This window comes from Carcharodon carcharias, chromosome 3 (genome assembly GCF_017639515.1).
Source record: "Carcharodon carcharias isolate sCarCar2 chromosome 3, sCarCar2.pri, whole genome shotgun sequence".
Lineage (NCBI taxonomy): Eukaryota > Metazoa > Chordata > Chondrichthyes > Lamniformes > Lamnidae > Carcharodon > Carcharodon carcharias.
The window spans coordinates 79,276,404-79,302,727 of record NC_054469.1 but is presented as its reverse complement, the minus strand read 5'-3'; the positions used below and the strand labels follow the sequence as shown (position 1 = coordinate 79,302,727).

Here is a 26,324-nt window from a genome sequence, read left to right as displayed (position 1 = left end):
TACTTTGACAGAATCTTCCAAACCTGTGTCCTCTACCACCTAGAGGAACAAGCACAGTAGGTGCATAGTAACACCACCACCGGCAAGCTCCTCTGCAAGAAGTGCATCATTCTGACTTGGAACTATATTGTTCCTTTGCTGTGTATGGGTCAAAATCCTTGAACTCTCTCCCTAACATTGTGGATGTCCCTAAATCACAAGGACTGCAGCAGTTCAAGAAGGTGGCTCACCACCACCTCTTCAAAGGCAATTAGGGATAGGCAATAAATGTTGGCATTGCCAGCAATGCCCACATCCCATGAATGAATAAAAGAACAAAGATCAATTTGTGGACATCCTTCTTTAAAGTCACCAGCAAGCACCATCCTTTTACTAGTGATCAGTCAGTCAAGGCCATAACCTCCTGCTAATTATCACCCACCTTTCTCCCTCAGCTTTCAGATGATATGTTAAACCCATGCCCTCTCGACTCTCTCATGATGCCATACTATTTTGAAGAATTTCAGTAGAGTTATCCCTGGTATCTTGGCCAAAATTTATTCCTCACTCAACATAACACAAAAAATCTTCTAGTCATATTTTTGTTTGTGGGTGGTTGATGTGCAGAAATTGGCTGCCATGTTTCCTTCATTACAACAGTGACTACACCTCAAGAAAGTATTTCATTGGCTGTAAAGCACTTGGGGATATCTTCAGGTCATGAAAGGCACTATATAAGTGCAAGCCTTTCATTCCTTAGTTGATGAATTATTACTCGTACACGTTGAACACTACTTGGAAGAAGCAAAGGTACAGGACGTAACTGGTTGGAGAACTTTAATGCTGACCACCAAGAGTGGCTCAAAAGCACCACTAATGGCTGAACCCTGAAAGACACAGGGCTGAATTTTACCTGACCCCGGCGGGCGTGTTTTCCACAGAGGGGATGGGGCCATGTAAAACAGGGTAGGCACCCTCCCACCACCTTTCCACCCACCTTTGAGCTCTCCAACAAATTACAGAGGGGGCAGGCGGGTGCCAAAATCGGCAGCCCATCCGCCATATTTAAATGAATAATGAAGGGTCATTTAGGCTTGGTATCAAACAAACTGACCCTGATAATACATTGACCATGCCATAAAACATTTGGAGTGGGCAGCCAGGTGGGAGCGGGCAGCTTGATTTTTTAAATCAACTGCCTAAAGGGTGGGAAGGAAAGAGGTGGGGGTTGCTCTTCAGGGGCTGCCCTTTGCCAGTCGTGACGTGCCACCCCCCCACCCCACCACACCCTTAGGTCAAACACCTCCTTCCTTCCTACCCACTCCTCCCTTTAAACCCACCACCTCCTCCCATCCTCCAGTCCTTCACCCTAACCTCCCTAAACCCTTCCAGCCCAAGAACCCAGACTTACCTGCTCCAGCAATCGATCGTCTTCTTCTCCTGTAGTCCCTGCAGCTGGGACTGATGCCTTCTTGGTGCTACCGGGACTGATGACCGGCAGCTCTAGAGGGTGGGACTTCCTCCTCAATGGAGTGGTGGAAGTCCCACTCAGCCCTATTTAGTCCACCCCGCAGCACTTCATGGCTGCAGGGCAGGTCGACGTGAAACATGTGGGCTCCCTCATACTGATGTTGTCTCAGGGGGCATGCCATCCGGCAACGCCCCCCCCACTCCCAATATTATTCAGCCCATAGTTGCCACACTGGACCTGCAGCAGATGATAAGAGAACACTGGAAGGGAAAACTCTACTTGATCTTGTCTTTAGCAATCTCCCTGTCACAGAAGCATGTTATGGGAAGAGAGGTTATTGCAGATGATTCTCTAGCTATGCCTAGGTAGATAAGAATTGAACCATTGAGTACGGCCCAGCAAGCTCTTTGATGGTGGAGGAGGAAGATGTGGTCAATCACATCAAAAGCTGCTGACAGGTTAAGAAGGGCAATGAGGGATAGAGTACCTTTGCCAGAGTCACAGAGGAAGTCATTTATGACTTTGCTAAGAGCTGTTTTGATGCTGTGGCAGGGGCAGGAACCTGACTGGAGGGATTCAAACATGGAGCTCCAGCAAAAATGTGCAACACTATGCTCAAGAACTTTGACGAGGAAAGGGAGTTAGAGATGGGGCAGAAGTTGTAAGGGTGGAGAGATCAAGGGTTGGCATTTTGAAGAGGGGATAATGATGGCAGATTTGAAGAAGAAAGGGACATTACCTGAAGTGAGGATACTATTTACAACATAACTAATATTGCAGCTAAAACATTTGTACCATCTACAAGGCACAAGTTCAGGAGTGTGAGTATCAGGAATGATCTCCACTTCCCTGAATGAGTGCTGTCCCAACAACACACAAGAAGTTCAATACCATCTGGGACAAAGCAGTCCACTCGACTGGCACCCCATCCACTCCTTTCACCACAGGAGTGATAAGCCTGCAGTGCATACCATCTACAAGATGCACTGCAACAACTTGCCCCCGACGTCATCACGCCCCATTTAAATTCTCAGGAAGGCGGGGGCACAGCAAAATCAACTGCGGGCCAGCTGACCTGTCAATGGCCAATTGAGGCCTTTGACAGGAACATTAAAACAATTAAAGGACCTGCCCATCCAACCTTAAGGTTGGCGGGCAGGCCAGAGCCCTGGTGGGAACTAGAAAAAACATGTAACCTTATCCGCCAGCGGGATGAGGTTTCATGTAGGGATTTAAAAAGTTTAATAAAGTTTTAGTGAAATTTATGAACATGTCCCATCTCGTGTGACATTGTCACATGTGGGGGACATGTTAAGGATTTTTTTTTTCTATTTTTAATGTTTTTACAACTGTCAGCGATCTCCCTGAGGCAGCACTTAGCCTCAGGGAGATGTGCGCTCTTTCGTGCATGCGCACGAAAGAGCGCACTCTCGCATTTGGGGAATCCCCATTCCCTGCCCACACAGGAAGCACATAGCGCTTCCCGCCGGACGTCACACTGGGATTAATTGGCCCGCCCACTTAAAATGGCGACGGGGCCTGATTCTCCGGCAGGGATCAGCTCCCCGCCCCCCGGAGATTGGGTCAGGCCCACCCGCTTGGAAGGCAGAAAATTCTGCCCATGATCTCTACCAGCCGGAAGGACAAGAGCAGCAGGCGCTTGAGAACATTATCAACTCCAAGTTCTCCTCCAAGTCATAAGACCATAATAAGATCATAAGAAATAGGAGGAGTAGACCATTCGGCCTCTCGAACTTGCTCTGCCATTCAATAAGATCATGGCTAATCCGATTATGGCTTTAACTCCACTTTCCTGTCTGTCCCCATAACCCTCAATTCCCTTGTCGATCAAGAAGTCATACATCATAATGAATTGGAACTATATCACTGTTCTTTCATCATTGGTGTGTCAAAACCCCAGAACTCCCTACCTAACAGCACTATCACATGGACTGCAAAGTTTCAAGAACCACCATCTTCTCAAGGGCAACTGCGAAAGTGCATAAATGCTGGCCTTTCCAGCAATGTCCACATCCCATGGATGTATAAATTGAAAAGGAAAACGGAATTCTGGTACAAGTAATAAAGAAATCTTTGTGAAAATATTTAGCTCTTCGTAGGTGGTCATAGATTCAGAATTTTTTTTATACATTCACATTAATTTTAACAAATGAGACTGAAAAGAATTTCAGTTATGAAACCTCATATGATTAAAAGTGGGATACAACCATTATTTCTTCTTTGTGTAGGGGCTCTACAGCCATTCATCTCTGCACTGTGTGCAAGATTACACTGCGGGTCAAGTATCGGTTCCTAAATCCATGGCACACACATGGTAATGCATCTGCTAAATCTTTTTCACAGATTAAACTGCAACTCACATGAAATATGTCTATCCAATCGTTAAATTAAAAATATGGTAATCCTTACTGAACTTTGTCTTCATGTAAAACTGAGTCAAAACTTTAGTGAACATTATTGCTTAAGTTTGTATGTTTTGTTCTGTACTGTAATAACATTGACTTGGCATGTTCTGTCCTAGGATTCCTCTAGACTAAACAATATTATGGGCCAAATTTGTTAAAATCCATGGCAACACCAAAAAGAGGCCACTGTACTGATATCAATATGTTGATTCAGAAAAAGAATTGCTACAGCAACTCCTCAAATTAACAAAGTTTACTAATTGATTATTAGTAAACTGGATTTTTTCATTTCACTTAATCATTATACAGTAAACAGAACGAACATTTAAGATCCTTTAGATTCAAAATTCTGTATGAAGAGGTTAATTATTGATGTACAGTAATTGAGTGACTCAGGATTTTTTTTAATGAACTACTCCGATCTTCTGTTACCATCACCCTTCTAAAATGGAGGATATTAAAATATAGATAATGATGTTCTAATGAATGTAAAATATTCATGACAAACAGGGAGTTGGTTTCTTGTGTATTTTTTTCAACAGATATGAAGTAACCCCTAATCCTTTTCTTTGCACTTTAAAGCAACTAAAATATGTTAATAATTCATAGGCTATTGCCAAAGGTAACTGTAGTGTATTAACATTTAAGAACAGAAATGTTTTATAGCTCTGGAGCATTTTCTTAGAAAGTAGTTTTTTTTATTTAAGTTCTTGGAGTAAGATAAAGCTAACAATAAATGGCCAATTGGCAAGTTTAAAAAGCCCTGTGTACTTTGCAAGAATAAAACCAAGCAAAGATTAAAGGAAAAAGCAGTATCCTGGTATTCATGTGAGATCATGAAATAGATGCAGAATTATTTATGCTATTAGTTGCTAGCTAAGTTCTTTTTAAATAAAGATATGGGATATCATAAAGATACGGTAAGAATACTATCAACATTCGAAAGCACCTTCCAAACCCCTGACCTCCACCACCTTTAGGACAAGGGCAGCAGATACATGGAGACACCACCACTTGCAAGTTCCCTTCCAAGCCACATACCATCCTGACTTGGAACTATCACTGCTCCTTCCTGCTGGTCTAGCTAACGATGTCCGCATCCCATGAATAAAAAAAAAATCAACAAAATCCACAAGATGTTTTTATTTAACTATTCTAGCTACATTTAAATTTCTTGCAAATAAAATTCAGAAATGTTTATGTTCAATAACATTATTGCCAAATATTCAGTATAGCAGCCTGAATAGATAGCAAGTGTTGCTCATGTATGAAGGAAATTACAGCTACTAATTTCTAGTTTTCACTATTATCAAATTGATGTTCCTTATCCGTAAAGGAAAATATTTTGCTGAGGAAAACACTCCGTTAAATTTGATTGACCTGTTTCAATTCAGCATGAGTATCATTCAATTTCTGAGGAATTTATGTTTTTCAAATGTAAGCACATTTTTGCCTTATTGCTTGATTTCAATATATGTGATTGTCATTTCTTCATAGTTCCTCAATCAAAAGTTCGATGGTGTTATAATTAATGGCTTATGATTTGTTTATTTGAATGTAAAACTGTCCTTCAGGTAAGAACATGTTCAAAAACAGTATTGAACTGTCAGTACAACAGCTGTTTAACAAGAATTTACATGGCAGCTACCTGCCTCCGACCAGGTTCGAGCTAGGCAGACCATGTTTACGTTGCTTGGCTCCTGACTGGCTGGAACTTTAACTGTCCTGTTCAGAAAAGAACTCTACACATACCTGGATACATGCATGGGCATGGCTGTTTCTCAAAAGTTAGACATTTAAACAGTCTGAGAACAGGAAGGAGAATTTTCTGCTCTCACTAAACATCTAAACTAAGCTCAGCTAAGTTTACAATTGTTCAACCAATCTCCTGAAAGCTTTGCAAAGCAGGTTTGACACCGCACTGGATTTGTAGGGGTGTGAGATTACCTCGTCAAGGGAATTTCACATTGCTTTGCTCCAGTCAGATTGGATCCTGACCCTGGAATAACACTGCCAGTTTTAACAAGACAATAGTGAAATCATAAAGGATTGGGGACCTGCCACTGGCAACAAATTAGAAAGACAATTGCAGCTCCCAGGGGATTACACCTGACCCACATCTACAGAGATGCTTTAACTCTTTCCACCTGTAATTCCAATTGAGCAGACCAGCAACCATCTGTAGTATATATCAGTTTTAATGTTATATCAGTTTTAACAGAACGTTACTATAGACTGCAATGACTGAAAAAAATAAAAACAAAAAACTGCGGATGCTGGAAATCCAAAACAAAAACAGAATTACCTGGAAAAACTCAGCAGGTCAGGCAGCATCAGCGGAGAAGAAAAGAGTTGACGTTTCGAGTCCTCATGACTCTTCAACAGAACTTCAGTTCTGTTGAAGTGTCATGAGGACTCAAAACATCAACTCTTTTCTTCTCCGCCGATGCTGCCAGACCTGCTGAGTTTTTCCTAATGACTGAAAGAAGGCTGGCGAGACAAAAGGTGGGTAATCAAGAACCTTTCCAACTGCATGCCAAGTTTTATCCTATAAATGTGGAGGATTAGTGGCAAGAAGGGCATCCGGCTGTAAAACCACCCGCCAAATCCAAAAAATAATGGTTGATATGAAGGATTATCGACCAGCATTGTGGCAATCCCATGTAACATGGGAAAAGCCAAAAGAGGAATCAAGAAAGCAAGCCAAGCTTTATCCTAGTAAATCTACTTTAAAAATGCAAGTAAACAAACAAATTTAAAAACTTACCTCCTTGTTTTTGTTCACAACATGTATGAGTTTGGAAAAAGGGAATGGGAAGCACATAATAAAATACTGGCTAGCCAGCTGAAAATAGTTTCAGAGGACAATGGTGAGAAGACAGGTTGTTTAAATAAACAAAACATTGCATTCACATAGACCTTTATCACAATAAAACATCTCAAAGTGCTTCACAAAATGAATTGTTTTTTATTTTTCTGGAATGCAGTGACCTTTGTCATGTAGACAAACACAAGATCCATTCTGCCACGGAAACAAGGGAGTCAAAAGTTATGGGGGGTAGGCAGGAAAGTGAAGTTAAGGGCACAGTCAGATCAACCATTATTTAATGGCAGAGCAGGCTCAAGGGGCCAAAAGACCTACTCCTACTCTGTATGTTCTTAACATCCTACAAACTGCAATGAGATAAATGAATCATTAATCTATTTAATTTCTTTTGATATTGGTTGCAGAGGAATGTTGGCCAGGATGCGGGTTGAATTCTTTGCTCAATTATGCTGTCCTCTGAACAATGCCATGGGATCTTTAACAGCCTCCCGAACAGACAAATGGGGTTCTGGTTTAAACTCAGCTGAAGTATTGAGTACAGTTTTGGGCACCAGACTATAGGAAAGATGTGAACGCATTAGAGAGAGTGCAGAAGAGGTTTACAAGATCGGCTCCAGGGATAAGAAAATTGAGTTACGAAGATAGATAGGAGAGGTTGGGACTGTTCTCCTTGGCGAGGAGAAGGCTAAGAGGATATTAATAACCGTGTTCAAAATCATGAGGGGGCTGGATAGAGTAAATAAGGAGAAACTGTTCCCATTCATAAAAGGTTCAAGAACGAGAGGGCACATGTTTAAAGAGATTTGTGAAAGAAGCAAATGTGTTGTGAGAAAAAATCTTTTACATGAGGGTGGTTCGGGTCTGGAATGCACTGCCTTGAAGTGTAGTGGAGGCAGGTTCAATTGAGGCATCCAAGAGGGTATTAGATGATTACTTACATAGAAACAATGTGCAGGATTACAGGGAAAAGGCAGAAGAATGGCACTAAGTCATACTGCTCATTTGGAGAGCCAGTGCAGACATGATGGTCTGAATGGCCTCCTTCTGCATTGTAACAATTCTGTGATCCTGAGTGCAGCTTCAATAATTCAGCACTCCATCAGTACTAAACTAGAGCATCAGCCTAAGTTATGCAGGGCTCAAATCTAGAACCTTCTGATCCAGAAACAAGCAACTTAAACTAAGGCTGAATTTATATTGGTGTCAGTGTGGTGCCTGTGACATCAGCTCCTGAAGAGTGATCCTATGTAACCGGTGGCAACTCCAACTTAAACCTGCTGATTCCTTAGGATTTATCCTTGGATTTTAGCCTTAGTGAATGTGGTACCTATACTTTAGGCTTGCCATTGGCAGTGGAAGGACTGCACACCTTGAACTGGTAGCGCAAGCACTCCACACACACCTATATAGAAGCTGCTACAGCATAATTTATATATTAAGATATTTTAAAACAGTTTCTTTTCAAAGTCTGTTAATATCTAGTGTTGCTTAGCTACAGTTATTCATTCACAAACATTCATCAGTATTTCAATGTAAAACTTATGGAAACTCCCACGTAAATAAAGTTTTATAATTTCAATATTCACATAACTTCTGTTCCTTGCAATATCCTTTCAGAATTTATATATTTAAATTATAGAAATATTATGGGGTAGGTTTTGGTCCACGGCCATTTTCTTGCTCAGCCTTGGTGCTGTAAAGCCAAAAAGCCTGAGAATTGAGGGAAATTAATCCTCAGGCCTCAAGGAAAAACTTTCTGATGATGGTCAGACTTTCACAGGCCCCATGAACTTTTCAGTGGGACCAAAGAATGTGCAGATTGGGCACAGTTTGCCTCACTATTAAATTGATATACTTTGCGCCTCTTTTACACCCTAAAAACGTGAGCTTGGCATACCAATCATTCCCCTACATGTCATTCTTCGAACACATCCTACATAGTATACGTTCTGGAAGTTTTTACTTTATTTAAATATTGGAATTTCTTTTGTCATAGCAATTAATTGGCAGATTTTGTAAACTAAATTGTACTGCAGAAATGACAGTAAAAATAAAATGTTTTGTACATAAATAATCAACTACCAAATAAATATGTTAAACTCTTCTTTCAGTGGTCGATGTTTTTCTAGCAGAATAACTAATTTGGTAAGGTTTCTACCTTTATATAATCAAAATGTGTGTGGATCCAAAACTATTCAACTCTTTTGAAATAAATTAATTTGCATGAAAACCTTGACCTTATCTGTCTCTCCTTGGAATCAGAAGCACATCACTGTCAAGAATTTTTGCTACTGTAACATCAAATGACATCTTTTAGCAGAACACATCATTCCATTGTAATGAAAAACATTGTATCCAATATTAACACCTCTAGCAATGAAAGACTTCTACGATTACAAGTTAGTTTTGAGTTCAGCAGACACAAAGTCAAAACTTTAGGATTATAAATGTTAGTTGAATCCCAAAGATTACTTGGCAGTGTTTAGCTCACTTCCTAGAATCCAGTCTTTGATTTTAAAAAAAGTACATTGTATGGAATTTTTCCAATAAAGTAGAACATTTCCAGGTTTCTAGTTATTTTCTGGAGTAATCCAGTACCAAACTACACTTGTAATGGACGTTACTCTAAATTGGGACATCATTACTGTTGGTTTCCCTAGAATGAGGCTGTACCAGATGATAGGGAAATTCCTTACAATGTACAATAGGAAGAATATAAGTTTCAAACCATGAAAATTACAGATGACCTTCTACAAATTTGCAATGGTGACTGTTACAGATAGCAATTAGAGAAATGCAAAACCTCAAACCACTTGTAAGATTTTTGGAAAAAAGATTTAAAAAGTAATCATATATTTTTGATTTTGATGCAAAAATGATGCTGCAGTCCTCAAAAATGTAAATAAGTTATCTGTGGTTCAGGTTTTATTCATTATTACTCTTTCTAAAATACTTTAGTAAAGCCCTATTAAATACCTGGGAGAGGGGGCATTCTTTTGCCAGTGTGCTCTGGTTCATTTCTTTCAGTAGTTCCTTCAGAGCATTTCTGACGGTTGTGTGTGTCCACTGTTCAGGTGGCAAGTCTTCCAGTTTTGGGCAACTGCATGATAAAATATATCATATAAAGGGGGGGAAAAAAAGGACATTTCAGGACTGGTTCCTGGTGCAACATTCCTTCAAGATAGACAGATTTCATTTGGCACATCAAGCAGATGCATCTAGAGATTGCTCTCAGTCTCCTGATTGTTCTGATTAGTTAATTACTTTATACAACACATCTGCTGTATTGATGCATGAATTATACATCAGCTGCATGTGGCGACTATTATTTCTTGTTACTTCTACCTTCTTGCTCCAATGCGTTTGGTAAAATAATTCAGGCATTTAGAGATGTGGAAGTTAAAGACAGAGATGAAATAGTAATGATGCCATGCAATTGTTGAGGCCCAGGGACTTGCATGTTGTGACTAACCTGTGTAACTGAATTTTCAGTGTGACCACATGATACACATCCTGCAGCATGTCTGCTACTGTGGCATCCGGTGCATCTGTCACATATGAGAGAGGGACTGGATTCCACTTCCCAACCTGGATCAGGCCTGTGACAGTCAGCATTAGGTAGAGTGAGAAACATCAGCTGTTAATTCACCTACAAGATGCTAATACTTTTAAACAGGCAATAAATTACATATCTTAATTATTTTGCTCTGTTTTAACATTATTCCAGATTTCCTCCATTTTTATGTGTACAAAAGTGTAATAAAAGACCCAATTCACCATAATGAATTGAAAAAGGAGCTATTGCTCTCCCTACCCCTTATCATGAACTGGCTCAAATATACTTAACAAGTGTCATTACTGGAAGTGTAACCTCTTTTTGTGTACCAGAATTAAACACAGGCAAGAGTCAAAGGAAACCTAAATTAGAAAAAAACTAATATAAAAGGATTTCAAATGCTTTGTTATATATTTCAATATTGCAAATCTTTGTGCGAACCATAAATAGCTAATACTAAACAGTGTTGGTTGAGAAGTATTTGAAATAATTGTATATTTTCCCTGCTTAGATGATCAAAAGGTAACCTAAATATAAAATCATTCTCCTCCCATAAAAAAGCATACAGTTTTAAAGATACAACATTCAACTCAAAATTTGCCTTATGTATTTTAGGTATATTTTGTGTCAACAAAATGGATCCATTAATTTGCAGCACAATAAAACTTATACAGCACATACAAAATAAATGCTGTTTTTATACCTAAGGTTCATGTCAAAATCAAAATGAGTACTTACTGCTATGTAAAATGGATCATTTAAAATTCAAAGTTCTGTATAAAAAATTCCTTTGTTTTCTACTGTAGCCTCAAATTGTTAAAGAAACAATGTCCTCAAATTTCATTGCCAGATTGATTTGCCAATATATGGTGCGCATAGAAAATGTTGTAGTTTTCACTATTGCTCAAAATTGTTACCACTACGCTAAGGAGCCTCATTACAATCACAGGTAGTGACAGGACATTTCCGAATTTTTGGCATGGAGCTCTATATTTTTGCATTTTTCCTCTTTTGGTTGTGAATGTAAACAGATTTTTCATCCTTGCATATTTTAGTAACATCACCTGAAAAAACATTTAGCATAACTTTTGAAAATAGCATATTAAACATAATCATTATGATGGGAAGAAATAAAATGTAGCCTTTATTCTAGGTCAGGATGTAAATATGAAATGATGTACCTTTAGCCTGAGCAGCAGAACTGTGGGAATATCCAAGAGAAAGCAGCGCCATCTCCACTAGTTGATTAAACAACATGTCCTTCCGTACCAGAACAAATTCTGCATGTTCTTCCTTACTTTCATACTCGATAGGACTTTCAAAGTGTTCCACCACACAGAAAACAGGGAGCATATTTCCTACAAAGAATAAGAAATGACTTACATATTTTAATGTTGTACATTTTAAAGGAGGTGCAACTATCATTCTACAAGATTTATTAGTACCTACTGTAAACTATAAATCACTATAAATGTGGCTATTTTTAGAAAGCAATAAAACTGCATATCAAAAACAAACATATTTATGGATCACTTGTATGAGCATCTGAGGAGACTAGGTTGCCAAAGAACCCACAAGTTGCATTTCATGTAGTAAAATGTAAAAATCCCTTTGGCTCACTAACAGGTTTGGTCGCCTGCTTAGCTTTGTAGAATGATTAGTAACTGCAATTTTTAATAGGGAAGTAATTCAAATCTGTTCAAAATCATGCATTACACAAAATTATGTTCTGTCTTTACAATGATATATTATCATTTAAAGCTTGATAAGATAGCCCACTTTTCTCTCCCAATGTTATATATCTGGTAGTTCTAGAAACTGTTTATATAACTCTTAAGATACTGACTAAATATGACGTCATTAATTTCCTACCATCTTTTTTCCAAACAGTCATCATCTTTCTTCTTTTAAAGTGAATAATCTTTCATGATCTTATACTTCACTGGCTGCTTCCTATTACTAATACTTGGCTAAATTTCCAGGGCCAGCAACTTTATAACCTTCTAGTATTAAAGCAGTAAGTGATGGTCACCAATCAGTTCTAAAAATATTCAATGATGTATATATGAAAGGCAGCATGAAGCTTTCGCATTAGGTTTATGAGTCTATGTAAACAACACATCTGCTGTAAGAAGTAATCAAGTGTATAGAATCCTTGTCTAAAACTGTACTGGCATCACAGTCTGCAAATATCATATAATGCCAGAGACAGCTGAAATCTTCTATTCAGGAATTTATGGCACTTATAACTTTTGAAGGGATCATAAGACTGTTTGATTCTGCTCCAGTTCTTGATGGTAAATGTTAATACACTCTATTTGAAAACTGTAATAAATTATATTTTTGGTGCTTTTAACCTGGCTTCCTTTATACATATATGCACTTGGCTAACAATCAATAAATAGGGTAATCAAAAGCAGAGGCCAAGGAATTTGCTGAAGTGCCTTTTTCCAGTTTTAATAGATAAAGATCTAACAATACAGACTGCTGTGTCCATTCATTTCATAAATAATACATTCCTTGTTGTCTGTAAATAGAGGAAAAATAAATGATTGTATGATAAATGTTATGGCAGCTTGAAAAATAAATTCTGCTGCCTTCAAACTATTTTATTTTCATAAATATCCTGGCTTGTGCAAGGATTGCATATATTTAAACTGTGCTCTGAAGGAAATTTGCTTTGCAGTCAACTTTGCATTACCACGGGAATGTTAAACCACCTAGATTCCTATTTTTATTTATATATTCGATATTAGTGAAAGCAGGTTGCACACACTGGTACCTTTTTTATTACCGATTTTCACCAGCTGGCCCGTGTGTTTGAGTGAGCCTCCAGTCACTTTGGCACCCATGCTACCCAGTCTGTTGCGGGTGGAGAGACTCCCATTCTGGTCCAAGCGGGGGATCTTAGCCGGGGTACCTTTAGGATCAATGAGATTGTTGTTTTTTTCTGAATTCTCCTTCACTTGCACTGTTTCACTGGGTTTTTCCATGCTCACCACCAACTCTCAGAGATCACCTACCAAGTTTAAAGAAAACCACTTCAAGATATTACTGAGGTCAGACTCAACAACAAATATAGAGGATTAATGTGGAATGTCCAGATTTTCTATCATCAGCCTTTTTTTATTTAAAAATTAAGGTCTTGAAACCTTTGTAGCACAACATGTCCATGTAGCTTTTCAGAAAGACACAAGATGCAAATCCTTCAGAACAGGCTCCAAGGATGTCAAAATGCAAGGACAACTTCATTATCTGGAATTAAGACTACTACAGTGAAAATGTTGTCATTTTTAGGGTGCATAATTCCTCAAATGACGGAATATTCACAAATTTGAGGTCCAGAGTTCAGACTTCAGGCCTGTGTACATCACAAAATGAATGGTCACATCTCGAAGTGTTCCAATTTTGACTTGGTAAACGATGATTATAATTACAACCAAATGATAAAATGCCCATTGCAGTATGCAGGGTTTCTATCATTGCATGTTTTCATGAACTACAGCAAATTCCACTTTTCATTGACTACTGTGACACAAGATTGGTGCTAAAGGAGGCATTCTCATCCCAGCACCGCAATGGTAACCTGCAGCCTAGCATTTATGTAAGTAAATAATGCACGGTTTCATCCTCAGCCCCTACTTCACAACTTTTTCTGTGCTACCAGTTCCATGCATTTTAGAAACTCCACTCCAGGATTTCACGTTTACATGTATTTAGAGAAAAAAAGACAAAGAAACAAACTAACCAAAGCGGTATGGGTACACACACAAAAAAAAACGCTGTCGTTATCGTGTGGCATCTTTTTCTGAAAAAACTACAAGAAATACAATTCCGATCGCAAACAACTCACCCACTTCTCTGCGCGGAGCTAAAAGGCAAACTTCCAAGGCATAAGAAAAATAGCAACTCTTCACTTCGGACTCTTCGTGAAAACTAACAGCCGGACCGGTTGGTTTCTGGACAACATATAGCTTCGAGATATTATTTCTTTTCTTTTTGAATTTGATTTTCTTTTTTTTAAATGATCTTCTTCGTATGTAGGGGGTGGAGAAAGGGTAAAGAGTCTAGTTGGGGGGGGGAGGAGAAAAGACAGCTAATATTTTGATTAAAAAGGAGGAACTTGGGACACAAAACGTGATATATATTGTTTTCAACCCTAAAAAGTCGTGGACTTTTTGTTGTTGTTTAAAAGTCCAGTGAAAGCTGTGGTGTTTTTAGTGGCGGTGGCGGCTGTCCCTGAGTCTCTCTCTCTCTCTCTCTTCCTCAGTCAGGACGGAGCCGAGCGGCTTCACATTAAATTATTAGTTGCTTTGAGACTCATCACTCCTCTTCTCTTCCCTTTCTCCTCTCAGTGCTGAGAAAATAACCCTTCCAAAACATCACGGTTTTTTTAGGCAGCGACAGTCCAGCCGGGCTCTGCCTGGTTTGGGCTGCCTTTCGATTGCATCACTCCTTGTAACTGTCAGAGCAATTTGTTCAAGAAAATAATAAAAAAAAAGGACGGGGGGTGGGGGGGGGGGGGAGAGAGTGAGAGAGGAGGGAGGACAATTTCCGGCTGGCGCGCAAGAATTTTTAATCAGCTTGATTACTGTAAGACGGCTCTGCATTTATTACAGATAATAATACCACATGATCAAATAATTATAGCACTGGCTCAGCCTCAGGGCTGGAGAGAGAGAGCGAGAGGGTGGGGGGAAGCACAGTCAACAACAAACAGGAGGAGCTTTTTAACTCGTCACTGCTGCATGCCATCGGCACTGTCAGTGAGTGAGAGTGTTTGTAAGTAAAAAAAAACAGTGGTATTGGGGGGTGGGTGGGGGAAGCATGAGGAAACAGTCTTGACCGAAGCAGAAACAACATACAGCAGATAGTCAAAAGCTACTGGAAATGATTTCATGCATAAGAGCATGATAGCGTTTGTTCTGCGGGAGACGGCCAGATGGATGGTTTACACACACACTCGCACCTGCACACGGACATAGACCTAAACATACGCATAATGAGTGCTAATATGCATGAAGGAAGATGCAAGATACGCATACATAAAAAGGTATACACGTGTTTATATTTGCGTGCCTCTTATTATGTATGCGTGCAGGTGCGTGAGTTTAAAATGTAGATTTCAGAAAGTCACAGTCGCAATATTTTTCGGGCTTTTTTAACTGTCCACCTGTACTCTGCCACTAGCCTCTTGCTCCTGTGCTTCTTTAAGTAGGCAAGAAATTGTGGTTTGGACCGTGGACTTCTCTCTGTGTTATCAATGATCTGTGAATAGGTGACAAATGTTGATTTTTGTTTCTGAGTCAATCCTGCCCATTTCATTCCCTCCCATCTTATCCTAAAATGGGACACTGCTGCAATACAATAATGCATTTAGTTAAAACTGACAATATTCACCCGGCGAGGCAGACATGTTTAAGTTGAAGCTGTTATTCAAACTCTCAGACATTTAAGTTGAACCCTGTAATTAGATTTTAAGCTCATTTCGTTTTATATTTATTTACCCATGTTAGATGTAATGGAACCAACTTTTGTAAAAATAAACAACTTTTAGAAGATATGGATTTATGGGAAAATCTCAGTAAAATGTCACTATGGTTAAAGTTAACATAAAGGTGAAATGGTGAGTCAAAAACCCTAAATAAGATGAATGTGAAATTAACATTTGAATGCCAGCATCAGCCAAATATATTAATACTGCAAGTTGAGTTATGGGGCTTAATTTTTCCTAGTTCTTTTGACCATCATAACCTATATGCAGCAAATCTGCAATTTCTTGGACTCACACTGGTAGATGAACGAAGCAGAGAGAGACCATATGGTACAAAGTGATCCTGAATTCTTTTTTATTTATATGTATAATATATGATCTGTAATGCTGGAGAAGAAAAAATGTGGTGAAACGAGTATTCTAATATGCTTCAATATTTTGTGAGTTTCTAAAATGTTAAATACAAATACAGTAAATACACTTAAAGAATAATTTGGCTGCATCTAATTAGTAGTGTTCCCAAAATAGAAAATGCTGGAAATACTCAGCAGGTCAGTCAATGTCTGTCATGAGAGCCGATGAGTTAACAGGTGTAGACTCTTCATCTAAATCATCCATTCTCTCCACAGATGCTAACTGGCCCAATGAGCAATTTCTGTATTTGTTTTGAGTTTCCAGCATCTGCAGATTTTGAAATTATATTAAGTATATCCTGCCTCCTGATCATAGCCTGATTATATTAAATATTAAAAATTATCTTTCTTTTGTTGTATTAAATAAATAACAAAATGATCTGTAATGTCTTGGATTCATTCCTATAACTGAACCTTGTTGAAATAAATTTAAGACTAATTTTTCTCCATTCCTTGAAGCAGCTCATACCATAGCTCAAAGAAGAATTACTGATATGAACTCTTCCTTTATTGGATCCCAAAGAGTGCTTTAACAAGGTTTATTACAATATATGTATAACAATGATATGTGGTTGGCTGTTGTCTGTTCCTTAAGCAGATGGATAGTAAAATCCATCAAGTACAACTTTTCCTCTTTACTTTACACCTGTCAAAAGGAGAATTTCTTACAAGTTGCTTCTGTTTTTATGCCTGCCTGTAAATTTGGATAACTTACTATCACCATAGAAACTGGAAACCAGAATCACACATGTGGCATAAATGAATGCATTCACAATGCATTAAAAATTATTCCATAAGTTATAATATTCCAGATCTTATAACCCATGAACAATGAAGTCATGTGTGAGTTATGTCCCATATGGAATTAGTGTGGACGTATGTTTAATATTCTACTTATGGCTTATTAATAACAATATTCAGCACTATTCCCTTAAGTTTTTGAAAACCTCAACAATTTTTTATTTGTTTTAAAATAAGATCTTTGCGCATCCATTTATTTCAACAGACACAGAATAAAACAGTGCGAAGGAGTATGCTCAGTAGCCATGGGATTTTATAGGATGTAAGTAACCCTTGTGTTAGTGCAATTGATAATCTTCAATGCCTTAGGGGCTACTTTTAGGACGTAAATTAGGATATGTTTCATCGCAAACAAAAAGTAAAACATGGGGAAAATTGGCACTCTTTGACCACCTTAACCTATGTAGACAAGAGATAGAGAGGGAGTCATTACACCTGACAGACAGAAAACTAGGTATTTACAAAGAGACAAAACACCATTTAGTGGAGACAGGAAATAATTACACATAAACATGACATGCCTCAGGCCTGATCTAACAGAGCATCCAGCTTGCAGTATGGGCATCAGCCCAATGCAAACCTTAACCCCTAACATTCTGGAAAGTCTCATTACATTTGGACTGTAACTATTTTCCTCTTACAAACACTCGGTTGTAGACTTACACTTTACATTAGGTGTTTAATTCCAAAGCTCACACATAATGCACATCTATTTACTAATGTGGACATGAACTAAATTTAAACAATTAACTAAAAAAGTAAAACATTTTGCAACATCAATATTGTTCAACCATGGGGCATAACTCTTAGTAAGGCCAAAGAAAAACAAATGATTGCACATGAGCATATTTAGACAGAATAAGCAACAACTCCATATCATCTAATTAGTGGAATTTTGTTGTGCCAATTCAATACTAGAGGGTCACAGAGAGGTAGAATTATATATGACTTTCCTTGAACTAGTATTTAAAAGCATAAACCAATAACAATGTTGAGGTATGTATTAACTTGATATATGGAGGGCACACTCAGTAGATCATAGGTTTCTAATGATCACCTAATGTTTTACAATTAATGCTTTTAAAGGAAAGGTGGACACTATGGACAAATGATTGCTCCCACTCTAATCCCTTGACTGTATTTAGTTAATTAATCTCATCTGTGGGTAGGTGACGATATGGTGGTTTAAAAGGCTAAGAATTCCAAAGGTCAAGGCCGTAGGGACTAAATCAGTCACTGCCAGTGGTGTAATGTTGGGTAAGGAGAAATCTGGTGTTAAGAAGAAACAAAGTAGGAGAAGATCACCGAGGCAGGGTGGGATTATGCCTAGGTAAGATTTGAAAATGAGGACAAAAATTTTGAAACTGACAAGTTGGATAGAGGCAATCAGTGGAACTTGGAGAGGACAGAGTGATGAGGTTATGAAAGTTATTGCAGGTGTGGACAGACAGGTGATTTGTCATTTTCAATGATTTGAAGCTCCAGAAGAGTTGAGGCCAGTCAATTGACTTTTGGAGAAGTTGAGCCTGGAGATGATGAAGGCATGGCTGGGGTTTCAGTAGTGGAACAGGTGAGGTGGAGAAAAACAATTTTCTGGAGGTTGAACTAAGTGGCTTTGACCGTGGAGGAGGTAGACAAACTTGGGGTCAATCAAGATGCTAAAAATTCTCACTTCCTAATAGAGTTCATGGGTACAGTGAGAGACATTCTACAATTGGCCCCTGTAGCCCTGAAGAGGGAAAATATTCTGTTCCTGTCCTCCTGCAAAGTGCACAAGTATGAAGAGTGTGGAGGCAGGATCACAATGTGTGTGATGCCCTCCATAATTGCTGACAATTGATTTTAAAGGGGCAGCATATCCTAAAGTTTTGAATTTAGTGTAATTAAATGTTAAAATATATTAAGGATTTCACATTTATAAGTGAATATCGTGAAATTTATCCAAAAGGAACCCCTGGATGTTCAAAGATCTCACCCAAATGGCATCTAGTCAATAAATTCAAAAATGAGTGGCAACAATTAATCCTAGATGAACTATTTTAGGGCATTTCTCTTGAGAAATTCAAGTAGAATATTTAAAGGTCTTAGTTTCCTTCCCTAGTGTTCTTTTTTTGCCTCTTCACTTAAATGCATGGATTTCTTGCAAGGGTATAGTTTTGGAAGATCCAGCTGTCATTCATTTGTGAACCTAGCATGGCAGTAGGTTATTCAACTGTAGGGCCATTACAGCCAATTTTGCTGCCAGAGTACATGGAATCACAGGATTCAATAAATAGTGATCAACAGTGAGTACATTTACCTTCATATGCTGAGGTGCTAAAGTCAATTGTAGCAGTATGACTGTCATTCCTGCTGAGATAAGCTAACTCAGCAGAGACCTGGATCAAATCTGAGATATTCTTGGTTTGTATTGATCAACTGTTCACTGGGAGTTTGAACCACCAAAAGTCTCAATAGGAAAACCACTGATACTCGGAAGCATTTTAAATTAACTCATTTGAGAACAAGTTCCCATTGTATAAAAATATATATCCTGAGATTTTAATGTTTTTTATGGTTCCAAAGACATGGTTCATCTTCCAGTCAAGTCAAATTTAGTAACATATATATTCTTCTACAGCACACAGTTGCTTATGCCAAGGATATTTCACATATGTTGCAAACTAGATACATCATATTGCCCATCATTTCAATGGAGCCAATATTAGAGTGAACAAGCTGTGTTGGTGGAGGTATGACAATTCCTTTTTCTAATTATTAAAATAAGCACAGAAGCTACATAAGTGCTATAAAGATACTGTATATATAGCGCAAAGCTCGTGAACAATACATATATCAAAGCCAGCGTTTAGGAGGTCTATTCAGAACAGTCAATAATCCAAGGTGAAGTGTTGTACAGTGAAAGCTGTACTTAAAAAAAATATGCTTCAGCAAGGATTTTTATCCCTGCTGCTCGTTACAAAATATATATAGTGATTATCCCACCACCTGCCCCAAAGCAGATGAAAATCCCATCTTTTATCTTCTAAGGACTTTGTTAATTATCAGGTGCTTAGCACAAATTCACAAGGTCATTATGGATGAGGAAGACCATTCAGCCCATCACATCAATCTGTTCCCTCCCCTCCCCGCCACCCCCCCCCCCCCCCTCCAATTGCAGCATGCAATTGTTCCTTGAATGATTTCAGAGCTTGCCCTGCACCACTCTATTCAAGGATCCATTAAACTCACCAGATCACTCCAAATCTTAATTCTATTGAATTTATTTCCACCTAATCCTGCCATTCCAAACTTAAATGTATCCACTGGACTGCAGCTTACAATGTAAATGGAGTGCATGTTAACATGAACAGGTACAAATCAGTAGTAAGGAAAGAGGTCATTTGAATTTAATTGATTTTGACTTCAACTAAATCATTTTGGTTTATTTAGAAGAATTAAAATTTGTTTCAATTTGGACCGCTGCAAATTTGGATACATCAGACGTGGTCTTTGTTAAAAACGTTTTCTGTTACACTAAAGTCTTGCACATTCAACCAAGAGTGAAAAATAGGTGAATTTAATGTATCTTTCTGTGGGCAGTTAGGGGTGTGTTCATTGAGGTAAAAAATATCAGTACTAGAAAATGGAACACCCAGTGTCAACATCAATCACTCCAAGGTCAGCTATGCACAGCGAGAAGTAAATTTAAAGTTCCCTCTACACTATTCACTGTTATACTTTATTTCCAATCAGAGAAATCACCTCCTACTGAACTACTGTGATATTTCCACTTTCCACACTTTTCCAACCTATGGCCTACCAAGTGAGCCTGCCAGTACATTGCCAATTTGTCATCCCATAGCCATTAATTGCAGGACTTGCCAGTTTGAGATTGCCCAAGCTCATTTTACATTTGACCTTTGTAAGTCTGTGGAAGAGGAAACCTTCATCCCATCATTCTGCTCACATTTTGAACCTAAACCTCAAAGATGGACAGGCAACAAACAAAACAACAGCACCATCCAGTTTTTTCTGAGAAGCTTACTGGTTTGTATCAGTTTTGAAGTGATTTAGTATGGGTAAATAACTTCATTAATAATTGGGGAAGAATGTACAGCATACTCTCTCATGTTAACAATGCCCACATCTCTGGAATATAGGAAGACAAGCATGAATCCAAATGTTTAGGACTCTAACTGTGGTGGGGAAGTGTACAGAATATATTGAATTCATAATAGTTTTCTGTATCTGAATCCCTGATTGTCCAGTGGAGAATCTTCCCTACTGAGTAACCAGTTTATAACATCTGAAGTGCATATTCAAAAGATCTGAACACAAGCTCTTTCAGATCCAAGATTTTAATTTACCTTAATGCTTATTCAGAGTCAGTGTATATGTGGCTATTTTAAATCAAATTCCAGATTTGCAAAATAAAGCATTGATATCAAATGGCCACAACTTGTATAGTTTTACAGATATGTAAATCAAGATTGATATGCAACAGTACAAAATAAAGAACAACGTTAGAAACCTTTGCAGTCAAATTTAAATTAAATAGGGATATGGTCCTTTTTATGGATGCTAAAAATGTAGATATTAATAAATTAATTTTAGTTTTACAATGTTATCTATCAGTCTTATATTGGTATAATGTGGAAACTATATTAAAAATTTACACACCATGAAAAGAAATGAAACAATTGGAACTCCAATGCCGTATTTGTGTATTGGTTTATGTACTCCATATCATAAACTGTCATTAGAAAACCTGATACTGATATAGAATCTCCTGAACTCAATGCTCCAGCTTAGACACAGCATGTTATTGATCAAAATCCAAAGTATTTCAATCTATCTGCACAAACAGTTCACTCTACTTGTGCAAATCCTACTTATAAATAAATGTATTTGGAGTTTTGAGGTGGAGTTGAATTTAATCCTGCATGCAATTAGAGATCTCCTCTCATTAATTGGATTCAAAAAGTGAATGTACTCTGAAAGACGGCATCTAATCTAATGCTAAATTGCATGAATTAAATTTGATTTGGCATTCCAAACCCTAATTTGGAAAGATGGAGGATGTGAATGTTCATGATGCACAAAGCTGAACATAAAATTATATTTCTTTGTAATCCTTTTATGAAAATCCCCACCCTCTCCCCTCAGTTCGTGTTGTACCTATCCTGATAACTCATTTTCTGAAGCAAAAGCTCTGAAATGCCTTTCTTTTGCCTCAGCCAAAGGTTTGCCCTATCTGTAATTAACAGGCTCCAAGACCACATTCATCACATTTTCAGATTGTGGGATTGAAAAAAACTTCCAGATTATCTTCCATTGCTTTTCCCATGTACAAGGTGCTATCAGCATGTTTCCCTCCTCTCTCCACTCCTCAGAGGGGATGTTCACTTCCTGATACCCTTGTCTGTTTTGCTGCCATCTCAATTTATGGCAGGTCCTCCCTTTCCAGTTTCCCATGCAACGGTGGCCCATGCATGCACCATTTTATATTCTTGTCTGGTGCCCCAATCACTCTTACCTGTGAGCTGATAATTTAAATTGTCTCTTCCCAATTTAGCATACTGTATGTGCTGCTCACAGTGCAATCTCCTCTCCAAAAGTGACCACATGGAGGTCAGTTGATTGTCTTGCTGAATATTTCTCTTCTATCTGCAGTGTGATCCTATGTTCATCACTCAAATTCCTCTTTCCAAACCCACCCTGATCTCTCTGCCTTGACCTTCTGTTTCCATGTCTGTTTCTCACATCTGTGACATTCTTTTCCATTTTGGAGCTTTAGTTCCCTTCCACTTTCTATTTCACTGCCTGAGACGTTTTTTGCTTATTATCCAATGTTTTTCACCCTTTCCCACCTACCTGTATACCGGTACAGAGATGATGAAGCCCATTAACTGTGTTTTTGTGATCACAAAAGTGGCTTTTGATTTTACCCTCTTTGTTTTGTGGAATCCTTTTAAAGATTACACATACCTTTCAGTTTCTAGTTCAGACAAAGGGTTAATACCTGACAGGCTAACCTGCCATCACTCTTCTGCAGATGCTGACAGACCTGTTCTGCATTCCATCCTTTTATATTTTTGCTGGAGCCAGAGTTGGATTAATGGAGAAATGCAAAAGCTGAGCTTTGTTACTGAACTTCACGCTAAATGGTCTGGGTTTCTTGGGAATATTGACTGTAAAGCCAAAATATAAATACTTCAGTCCCCATTCTGTGATCTTGGAATGCTCTTAAGGGGCAGTTTGACTCGCAGCTGCTTATCCTGTGCCTGCCGCTGTTAGCCTATTCACCGATTCAGTAGTGAAAAATGGCTTTTCCTTCTTTCTCAGTTTTCCTTATTTTGATTACTTTCCATACCTACCGTTGCTCCATCTCTCCGCCTCTTCAGTTGTCTTCGCCTTCTAACTCTGCCCTTGTGTTTTTGTAATCTGTAGGCCTTAGATTAACCAACCCAGCCAGTGTTGCGTAGGAAAGAGCGCCTGCTTCCACCACTAGTATGGTACTATGGTATGGAGAATTTAATCTGTGTTTTAAATGAATTAAGAAACTGAAATAACCCGAAATCACCAAAATATGATTGCGGTAAATCACCAAACTGGGATGTGTGAACTTGTCAAGTGTTTCTTTAAGGCCGCCTTCAAAATTGAACATGTTCACATAGGTGCTATCCAAACGTGCTCCCAGGTGTGCTAATGTATCAAGGACCCTCTGGGCATCACTAAGTTTGCCACTTTGATGGAATGCCTCTCGTTATAATTTCACCGGAAAAATGTGTGCGTAAACGGGAAGTACAGGTTTTGCACTCAGGTCGACTTTTTTCCGGTAAAATTAGCTACTGGAATGATATACTGCCACGCAATTATATAAATATGTTTCTTAATTGTATTTGTTTCAAGCGCTGTAAAAGGCAACACACATTAGAAGCGGACTAACAGAGCTTCTCCTACCATGTTTACCTATTTCAAGTGAATCATGCGGGTCAGCTCCACCAACAGAATAATATCTATGCCCAAATATAGATATGTTATATTGAATTTGGTTCTGCTTTAATGTCTGAGATGGGTCAGTTCGCTTGCAGAGGGAGAGCCTTAGATAAAATATCCACTTATGGTCCGCGACGCAATGGGAGTAATTTTAACCTAACTGATCAGGCGGGAAACATCCAGGATCAGGTGAATCGCTGATTTTACATGTTGCACAATATTGTTCTTTGCTGACTTCATTGGAGTGTAAATTCGTGCGGGATGTGATCCAAGTGCTAGTAGAGAACTGTCCCCACTGCCTCATTGTGGGACAGTGCCTCGCCTTGGGCAATGTCTCATTATGGGCACTATCTGACTATGGAAAATGTCTTACCTTGGGAAAAGCCTCGCCATAAACAATATCTATGGACAATGTCTCATTGTAGACAATGTTTCATCTAGGCATTGCCTTACCATGGGAAAAGCCTCACCGTGGGTAATGCTTTCTCATAGGCTGCAGGTAATGTCTCATCATAGCAAGTGCCTCATGCCTCACTATGGGCAAAGTCTTACTACTGTCAATGTCTCGCTGTGAGCAATCTCTCACCATTGTTGCCCTCATTCCAGGATAGGGAGTGAAGGTTAATTTGCTTGCGCAGTTTCTTCCTCCTGTATATTCCTGTTTTCTGGGGGGAGTCCGATTAGGACCTTCAGTCTAAGAACTTTTTTTCTAAACAAATATGTAGAAGAAAAATGTACAGGAAGAGATTGGAGTAGCCTGAGGACAGGTAGAAAACAGGCAATTGAGAACTGAGGTAGAGGCAGCCCAGCAATCCTTGCAGGCTAGTTCCAGAACAGCAAGTAACTGGAAAAAGAGTTAAAAGAGATTGAGAATGAAGAGCAAGTGTAGAATTCCTAACCCGGAAGAACATTTGTTGGTGAGATGCACATGTTTAGGTGGGCCATTGTGTAGATTAGAGAAGCCTGTTCGATTTATTTTCTTAGCCAATCTAACGTTAGTTTTGTTTTATTATATTTCACCGTCGGTGTGGCCGTTTATCACATTTGGGATATAATGCTGTGAAGATGAGATGTCATGATTGGCATCTTTATGATGGTGAGATAGATCAGCTCAGGTAAACATTTAGTTAGTAGAGACGGTGGCTTATTTTAAAAATCAGCGATAATTGATGAACTACGTAAATGACAAATATTTCGCAATAATTTGCCACTCAGCCCATTCGAAGAGTGTTGATGCAAATGAAGGCTCAACCACAGAATGTTTACAGGTAACGTCCACTTGTCCATAAACATAGACTTTACTTGATATATAGTACACTAGCTGATAGGAAGAACTCAATAAACACATGACGGGTTTAACGTGAGGCTTCCCCAGTAAAGAGTACAAGTTCATTCTGCTGTGGTTCACATTTTGACACACTAACAGTATTGCAGACAGTTAATCTATCCATATAAATGACACATACTTATTGATATCAATAGTAACTATCGTGATATTTCATACAGGCAAATTAATGTTACGGATCCGGACATTTCCTTTCTGTACAGGTGCATGTAAAGAGTATCTAACGGGGCTTTTTTTTAAAGTTTCTTTTAATTTGAAATAAATCCACAAAGATTTTATCTTACGACAAGTGTTTTCTTCAGGTTATACTATTAAAAAGTTAAAGTGGTTCCAGGACACGTCAACTCCTAATAGCTCATCAGACAAGCACATTCGCAAGGAGCGCGCACAATCGTACACAACACATTGTTCAATGCAGTATAATCTATGTCAAACTGAAAACAATTCTTTCACAGATCAAGGTGGTAAATGTTGCTACAAAAGCACCCTCGCCGCAACTGTACACATAGCCAGCCACAAATCACAAGGGGGTTTCAAACAAAGGTAAGTAACATGCTCAGCCGGGTAAACAGTACCTTAGAATTGTCGTCACATTTAAAGTTCCTGCTTTCTCCCCCAAACACTGCAGAAATAAACTGGAGCGAATGCTCTGCTTTCGCCTCGTTCAGTAAGAAAATATCTCCGAAGTCCTGAGACTTACTGATTTGCAAAAAAAACTTCTCCCGGATCAGCGTCTTGTGCGGTACAGTTCACAACAGATTAAAACAGAAACACTGATATCAGTGCGGGCTAGAGTATGGGACGTGTCTGGTGTAGTTTATTCACAGGAAATCAGCCTGGTGAAATATGCAAACACTTCCAGTTGTCGTTATTTGTTGAATGGAGGTGAACCGCAACAGGAAAGGGGGTGGTGATGCTGAGCTTTCAGTACAGCCATCCCGAGGCAGGCGCACCTTCCACGGGGTGGGACAGAGAAACAGTGCGGCTATCAGCCCTCGGGACGGTCAAAGCCGCTCTCCGACCCCGCAATG

At 38.8% G+C, this 26,324-nt stretch overlaps 1 protein-coding gene across 5 annotated transcripts in view; it reads right to left on the bottom strand.

Moving 5' to 3' along the window:
* The window catches only part of LOC121276353 (DNA-binding protein SATB1-like), a 158,723-nt gene extending 132,606 nt beyond the window's left edge, over positions 1–26,117 (bottom strand). The window contains exons 1-5 of one of the 5 annotated variants that reach the window (XM_041184660.1): positions 25,869–26,117; positions 13,042–13,278; positions 11,441–11,617; positions 10,176–10,302; positions 9,680–9,803 (exon numbers count right to left, since the gene is read on the bottom strand). In XM_041184660.1, coding sequence (XP_041040594.1) covers positions 9,680–9,803; positions 10,176–10,302; positions 11,441–11,617; positions 13,042–13,252 — 639 coding nt within the window. In that variant the 5' untranslated portion in view covers positions 13,253–13,278; positions 25,869–26,117. Of the gene's footprint in view, positions 1–9,679; positions 9,804–10,175; positions 10,303–11,440; positions 11,618–13,041; positions 13,279–14,112; positions 14,741–25,868 lie in introns of those variants that run through there. The other 4 variants (XM_041184657.1, XM_041184661.1, XM_041184663.1 and 1 more) reach the window with 4 other exon arrangements.
* Positions 26,118–26,324: the final 207 nt, after the last annotated feature.